General features: G+C 41.6%; 1 protein-coding gene across 1 annotated transcript; it reads left to right on the top strand.

Annotated features, from left to right (window-relative positions):
* Positions 1-747: 747 nt before the first annotated feature.
* On the top strand, positions 748-3,450 carry marcksl1b (MARCKS-like 1b). The gene is made up of 2 exons (XM_075450035.1): positions 748-1,063; positions 2,048-3,450. Exons 1-2 carry the CDS (start codon positions 977-979, stop codon positions 2,606-2,608), a joined length of 648 nt encoding a protein of 215 aa, XP_075306150.1. The 5' UTR covers positions 748-976; the 3' UTR covers positions 2,609-3,450.
* The last annotated feature ends 5,021 nt before the right edge of the window (positions 3,451-8,471 follow it).

The raw sequence follows: 8,471 nt of genomic DNA, 5'->3' as shown, positions 1-8,471 counted from the left end.
ATTTAATTGCACATTTTTGGATTTGGCCTGAAAGCGTGATCAAAACAAGTTGGTGTAAGTACATTTCTTACTGTTTCATTACACTTTATAAACCAAATAACTAATGGGTTAATTAAAAAGAATAGCCTATAAATCAACAGACAGCTTAATAACGGTTTGTTGCAGCCCTTGTGGAAACTTCTTTCTTTTGCATCAGAACTGCAACGGTGAATGAAGCCACCAGAGTTACTGTACCAAGTTATAAAACCGCCTGTTAATTTTCATCACGTTTTTTTTTTTGACCAACTTCAAGCTGCACTTGTGCTCAGATGATTCAGCGCGCACACACACACACACACACATCTTTGTAGCAAGATATCCCGTATTCTGGATGGATCATCTTTCGATGAAAGTAGAGATACTCACACGCGCGCGCACACACAGGGTAACATAATACGAAGAAAGAAAAATTATCTCGCTAAAATTTCATTTAATTCTTTTATCGTTTCATCTTTCAGGTATGTCAGCGTCTCTTTTTTTCTTATTATTTTTATATCATCTCATTTTTGGTGCCTAAAAACTACGAATTTAGTTGAGCTGAATTGATTTCAATGCTGGGCGTTCTGTGTGGGGGCGGGGAATTTAGGGAGACGCACTTGATTGGTCGAAATGTCTAGACATGCCCCCAACCTGTACGATGATTGGTCGTATACGAGTGAACCCCGCCAATGGGTGGCGCCTCGAGCCTGTAGTACTGTTGAAGGGTTTGCGCTCGGGAAGAGTTGGATTTAGAGGGTCTCTCTCCTCCGGGTTGATAAGTTAAACCATTGGATCAAAACAGGGGAAGTAGCTGCACTTTGAAGACAAAAGACACACTTTCCCCTCGTTTTTACCACCGGACACCCAATTTACCCTGGAGTTGGATTAACTTGAAGCACTCTTTTTTAGTTTTTCTTTTTCATTTTGCTTTAGAAGACACCTCCACTCACCGAACACAATGGGATCCCACTCATCCAAGGGAGAGGTGGCCGCGGAGGCGAACGCTGCCGCCGCTGATGCCGCGGCTGTCAAAACCAACGGACAGGTAATTACCCTCAACTATTTTTTTTTTTTCATATGGGGAAGACTTGTGGGGACTGATAGAAGATGAATTCATCACGTGAAAATCAGTTTTTAGTACATTTCGTCGACGAATTCAACTTGAATGTAGTGACATTTTTTGGGGGGCAAGTCAGGTGGGGCTCACTCGGTGTACCGCTGATGGTTCAGTCACACAGCAGCCCCCTCCCAAAAAAAAAAACCCTAATAAATTACTTTTTTAAGTGTTTTACTTGACCTCGCTTGTACAGTTTTTTTTTTTTTTTTTTGGTTGCATGTTTATTTGTAAGTGAAATCTAGCCCCCCCACAACGTGTTGGATGGTCAAGCATAAAGGGGGAGGGGTGCAGCTCGGAGCACGTAGACAGTCTACTACTCCTCCCTTTTTAAAAACAAGCCCTGTTGTCGTCTGGATGTCTGATTTATTCAGTTTTGCTCGCCCAAATAAACCACAACTAGTTCACAATAGAACACTTCATGACATTATTTTAAGTGTAAATTTGATACAAAATGATGCAGCTCAATTAATTTGATATCAGTATCTCTTGGTTTCTATATATACATATATATATATTTTTTAATTATTATTATTATTTGTTTGGGGTTTTTTTTTAAGAGAGGGAAGAAGACCAAGATAAAACAATTGATGTGTTTTTCATTCCTCCATCGAGGAGCCCCAGCCTCTTTGTTGAGTCGATGTCTGTCTGGTGCTCAGGGAGTCTGTGGTGCGCTGTCGCCGCCTATCGGTAGAGTGCAGTACTGCAAGGCGTCGCCTCTGAGCCAGCCTCCACGGTGTTTAATTAATGAGCACGGCGATTATCTGAAAAGAAATGATTAAAATGACAGCAGAAAATGGTCTTTTACGTGTTTTATGCACGAGTGTTTTTTTTTGTTTTTTTTTTTTTAATAAGAAAACTTCAGTTGTACCAATTGCTGAATTAATTTGTGACATTATTGTCAAAAACCTTCAGGAGAATGGGCATGTGAAAACCAATGGCGACGTCTCCACAAAGCCTGACGGGGATGCCGCTGCCACCAATGGCTCCGCTGAAGCAGCCAAAGAGCCCGAAGCCGCCGCGGGAGGTGACGCTATTGAGCCGGCACCTGCTGCAGATGGAGAGGCCGCCAAACCCGAAGGCGAGGGCGCAGCAAAGGAGACCCCCAAGAAGAAGAAGACAAAGAAGTTCTCCCTGAAGAAGTCCTTCAACATCAAGCTTAACCTGAAGAAGAGCAAGAAAAGCGAGGCCGTGAAAGAGGAGGCGGCAGACACAGCCACCGCCGCCGCCGCCGCCCCCTCTGAGGAGAAGCCTGCTGAGAACGGAGCCGCCGCTCCAGCGGAGGAGAAGAAGGAGGAGGTGAAAGAGGAGGCTGCTCCTCCTGCTGAGGCCGAGGCTCCAAAGGCAGAGGAGGGGCCGGCTAAAGAGGAAGCCCCCAAGGAGGAGGCCAAGGAAGCAGCTGCTCCGGCTCCTGAGGCTACGAAACCAACAGAGGAGAGCAGCTCAACCCCCGCTCCCTCTGAAAAGAAAGAGTGATTGTATCATTAGTTCACAATGAACTGGGTGAACTGTTTTTCAAGAGAGAAAGAGAAAATTTAAGAGTATATATATATATATATTTATATATATGTGTGTATATGTATACATATGTATATGGATATATGTATATGTAAATATATACACATGTATGTGAGAGACTCTTCGACGTGCCACTTTTTTCGTCATGATAACAAGACGACAGACTAGATTCACTAGATCACTTCCCTGGTTACTGCTCGACATCTGGACCCGGACTGAGTGTTAGGCTGTGGGCTGGTCGCTGTGTGGAAAACGGATTTAAACGGCTGGAACGCCAGCGAATGACACCATGAAAAGCGTGGACCGGTAGAGAAGCATCTTTTCCTTTCCAATCCTCAGATCAAGACACTAGATGAGATACAAGGACACCACCACCACTTGAAATGACTGTTCTGTAGAGGGGAGGGGGGGAAAAAAACATGAAATCAGAAAATTAAAGAGACTCGCCAACTTTTTACATTCCTATATTTTAACCCAAATTTGAAGTATTTTGTGGTGTATTATAGAGAACCATCTTAAAGATTCAGAGAAGCTATGTCGCGTTTGTTAAAAGGAAAAAAAAAATAGATGATTTTGATTTTTACCTTATTATGAAAAAAAAAAAGAACACTTAAGCTTGCTATGTTCACTGTTGCGGTTTGATATGAAGCAGAGTTGTTACCTGTCGTGTGTGAGCCTGAATCTGCTTTGTCTCTGTAAATACATTGGATTGATTTCTGTTCTTTATTTTGCTAATGTTGACAGATGTTACTGGTTTTATTGTAAAGTTGATAATGGTAAATAAATGTTGGTTACCTGCCTGCTGATGTGTCTTCATGGTTATTCCCATCACGCATTACATAACTCACTCAAGGCCGCTCCGTTGACCCACTTTACATCGCATGTCTCTGTTTGACAAATGAGATAAAAGAGAATGCACAAGAACTGTCACATCAAGCCCTTCCACTCTATATTTTCACAACAGTCATGGCGGCTACAGGTGTTAGAAGTCAATGGAAATCTGTTTCCACGGCCCCTGTTATGGTACGAAACCAGCTCGTTCCAGGTGGAAATACTGCCAGATGCAACGCAGTAAATCTGAAGAGGCCCAATAAATTCTATCCCTGCATTAAATTTTTATACGTGGTTTCTCTCCGGATACTCCGGCTTCCTCCCACTATAAAAAAAACCATGCATGTTGGGTTAAATGGTGACTAAATTGTCCCTAGGAGTGAGCGTGGATGGTGGTGTGTCTGGTTTTTCTCTGTGTAGCCCTGTTGCCCAATGACAGCTGGGATAGGCTCCATACCCCCCCCCCCCCCCCCCATCCTAAATTGGATTTAACGGGTATAGAAAATGGATGGATGGATTATAGCTCAGTCTGATTCAGCGTTGACCCCCTGAATCCTTTGTTTTCATTCCACTTGAGTCCACTTTCCACATCAAACGATCTAAAACATACTGTGCACAGCTCTCGAGCTGCCCCTCGTTTCTTCATAATTTACTCCACAGGAGCCTGACTTGGTGGAATTATTTTATAGTGGCCTGGAGTAGTAGTTCTCAGAGCTTTCTGAAGGTCTCTCTTTCTTTGGCTGCTTATTCAGTCTGATCGTTGTAGATGACCATTTTCAGATGAATGTTTTTTTCCTTTTTAAACTCTTTATTTGTTAAGCCACTTACAACTGACCTAGGAATCATTTGAGCATAAAAAGCACCTAATTCAAGTATGACAGACACACTGTAAAAGGCAGTATTTTACACAATGGATCAAAGAGACTATGTCTTTTTTGAAAGTAGAGAAAATTAGATATTCAAGTAGAAGAAACTTGAGCAAATTTTAGTAAATGGCAACCATTTATCGATTTTTTTTGCAACAACATAACCCCCCTCCCCCTTCTTTCTTCTTTTATTTATTTTATTTAATTTTTTTCTATTATTTATGTAATTTATCTGTTATGTTTATGCGGACAGTTTAAAAATCCTTTTTCATTGTATAGTCTATTTGGCCTTTTTTTCTTTCTTTCTCTGCAATGGTTTGTTCTTAAAACATAAAAATATAATCTGTATCTAAGGGTGTATACAAACATGTTTAATGATCACACCATTGTATACCGCTATATGTAAGTGCCTATGTTACTCTTGTATACACACCAATAAAAAATATTAAACAAAAAAAATAAATAAAAGAGCTACTACCTGAAAACTTATCTCAGCATGGTGTGTAGCGTGTCACTAAAAAGAAATGAGCAAACTGGACAAGTGGAGGACGTAAGTAGAAGACGAAGAACTAAAAAAACAACCTGTGATGTCCAGAAGAAAGACCTGACACAGGACCTGAGAAATGCATCTGGACCTTCAGCTGATCCATCTACTGGCTCCATGGAAGGGTGGCTGTTAGGAAGCCGTTCTTAAGGAAGGGAAACAGGGAGAAAAAAGGCTGAGCTGTGCCAAAGGACACAAGAAGTGGACTGAAAATCAGTGGCAACGGGTCTTATGGAGGGATGGATCCTCCCCAGAACTATTCCTTAAGACTACTGAAAGAAATGACAGAAAGCTGGTCTAACAGGGATCAGGCTGTGTTGGAGAATAAAGGCGCTCAAACTGAAGACTGAAGCCTATTAGAATAGTACGTATTTCTGCTGTCATTTGCACATATAGCAATATACAAAGAAATTAGGGATAACTTAAGACCTTTGTACAGGTGTGATGAATATCAGATCATATTAGTCAAAACCTGAAACATATTCGACGTTAGTGTTCAGCTCGTTGAGATCAGAGAGATATTAAGAATGGACAGAACTGGAGGACAGTTATTAGTTATTTCACAGAATTGTTAGACCTTGTTAGAATGTCACGTAAGATAAACAAACAGATTTGGGGGTCCTGATGTGAGAGTGAGAATGCTTGAGGGGCGTAGCCGTGTTGTGCATTTTCAGGATGAACCTAAAATGCGTTCGAACCTTTACAGGTGAACTTATTGTGACCGTCTGTAAACTGTTGAATGCACACGTCCAACTGTTCAATGCTTCAGTACTTTTTGCACAAGTTGCTGTTCTCTAACAAGAAGAGCTTAACGGCAAAATTCACAACAGGTGTTCGATCCATGAATCGAACAATTCATTTCCTGGTTTAATTACAGTCCTCCTCATCATGCAGAGACTGGAAGAGAAAGGTAAAGTGGAGTGATGACCGCTTCATTGTGAACGGTTTCCAACCCCCGGCACATTTAAGGGAGGTGAGAGGCACCCAAGTGTCACGTCAGACCATTCGAAACCGTTTACGTCAGCGCGGTCTGCGTGCTCGACGAACCTGCAAGGGTACCCGAGCACACCACCAGGCACAGGTGTCATCGTCTTGCATGGGCCGGGCAGCATTTACGCTGGACGAGGGACCAGTGGGACTCGATGCTGTTCTCTGCTGAAAATCGATTCACGTTGAGCAAAAACGATGGCCGCCAACCAGTGTTGTATAAAGTACTGAAATCTCACACTCAAGTAAAAGTATAGGTACCCCTCCAAAATATGACTTTGGTAAAAGTCCAAGTCACTGACTGAAATGTTACTTGAGTTAAAGTCTTAAAGTATCCGAAACGTCTTATACTTAAGTATGAGAATTACTGTAAAAATAGATGTACTTAAGTAATGTAATGAAAAGTATAAGTAAAAAGTAAACAAGGCAAATGCAGTTTGAATGACATTTTTTTATATTTTGGTAAACTTTGAAGGTCAAATACACTTAAAATCTGCACACAACCAAGTGCAGGCAAAATTTAGACCAGGTTTAGACAGAAAATACAAACTTTGTGAACCGTTAAGTTTTTCTTCTTCAAGTAAGGTCAGTGCTGAAAATGAGGCGTACATTACACCATTAAGAAAAAAATGAAACAAAAGAGGCTGCTGCTATCATTGCCATCATTATAAACACAATTTAAAGAAAAAAATAGGAGAAAACTGAAGCTTATCTGGCATCTGAAGAGGGAGTCCAGTTTGAAACCCCTTTTGTAAACCTTTCTAAAAAATAAATAAAATAACTCAGTACAGAAAATGTTTCTCTCTCTCTCTCTTTTTTTTTGTAACGAGTAACTAAACCGAACAATGAAAATGTTTTGGGAGTAAAAGTATGCAATTAAAGGGATAATCCGGAGTAAAATGCACTTTAGATCAATTTACGGGATGTTGGGAGTACATACGTTGAGTTGACATCAAAATCATGTCATTCGGATGTGTTTTGAGAATTTCGATTTGACCGTTTTTAGCCAAAAGTCGTTAGCCTGGAAGTGAATGGGGCAAATCATGTCACCGCTACAAAATGCTATTTTTATACCTCTTCTACAGCTCCAAACAACATAACACTTACGTGGTAGTGAGTAGAGGGTCCCTGAAGCCAAACCGAAGTGTCCCGAGGTCTTCATGTGGGCAGATATAGAGTCCAGAATGAATTTAATCAAGCCAGTACCTGCTCTCAATCAGAGCTCTTCCGTCAACATGAGGCTATCTCACGCGAGACATCACGTCACGTGACATTTCAAAATTCCAACCTGTTAGTGAGCTAGGCTTTGCTGTTCCATACAACTTCGTTTCACTTTCGAAAAAAATACTGGACTATGTTTGTAAAAAAAACGGCAACGAAATTGTGAATTTCCAGAGCGTGTTACTCCACACTCGGCAATCAACTCCTACGGACTCACGTGACGTGATGTCTCGCGTGAGATAGCCTCCTGTTGACGGAAGAGGCTCTGATTGAGAGCAGGTACTGGCTTGATTAAATTAATTCTGGACTCTATATCCGACCACATGAAGACCTCGGGACACTTCGGTTTGGCTTTAGGGACCCTCTACTCACTGCCACGTAAGTGTTATGTTATTTGGAGCTGTAGAAGAGGTATAAAAATAGCGTTTTGTAGCGGTGACATGATTTGCCCCATTCACTTCCAGGCTAACGACTTTTGGCTGAAAACGGTCAAATCGAAATTCTCAAAACACATCCGAATGACATGATTTTGATGTCAACTCAACGTATGTACTCCCAACATCCCGTAAATTGATCTAAAGTGCATTTTACTCCGGATTATCCCTTTAAGTTCGGAAATATAGTGAAGTAAAAGTGAAAGTTGTCAAAAAATTTTAAACTCGAGGAAAGTACAAAGTATTCCAAAATATACTTTAGTACAGTAGTGAAGTATTTTTACTTCATTACTATACAACACTGGGCCCATACGACCTGGATAACATCATAAATCCAGTCATTGTGCCCCTGCACGAACAGCTCAGGCCTAATTTCATCTTCACGGACGACAATGCTCCAGGGTCATCGATGTCGCATCATTAGAGAACGGCTGCTGGAGACCGGGGGAACCTCAAAATGGAGAAGCCTGCACTTTCTCCAGACCTGAATCCCAAAGAAAACCTTTGGGATCAGCTGAGTCGCCGTGTAGAGGCTCGTAACTCTGTACCTCAGGACCTCAATGACCCGAGGGCCGCCCTTCAAGAAGAGTGGGATGCCATGCCTCAGCGGACAATAAGTCGACTTGTGAGCAGCATGAGACGTCGTTGTCGAGCTGTTAATCGATGCTCAAGGGCACATGACAAGTTATTGAGACGGTGACATTTTTTGTTGTGCCTAACCCACTACTGTTGTTGGCTTTTGTTTCAATAAATTGTTTAAGATGAGGAAATCACCAGTGCATGCTTCTACTTAAATGCCCTACTTTCATGCTACAATATCACTGTAGCCTGAACTTTTTACATTTTCCATTAGTTTCACCCGAAAGCCAAACGCCCCTAGCTTCTTGTGGGTAGTGTACAATGAAACGAGGGGGCGACTCAGGAATTTAGCACAGCAC

The sequence above is a fragment of the Odontesthes bonariensis genome, chromosome 18 (assembly GCF_027942865.1).
Source record: "Odontesthes bonariensis isolate fOdoBon6 chromosome 18, fOdoBon6.hap1, whole genome shotgun sequence".
Lineage (NCBI taxonomy): Eukaryota > Metazoa > Chordata > Actinopteri > Atheriniformes > Atherinopsidae > Odontesthes > Odontesthes bonariensis.
The sequence above is the reverse complement of the archived record's forward strand: the minus strand, read 5'-3'. Positions and strand labels throughout refer to the sequence as shown.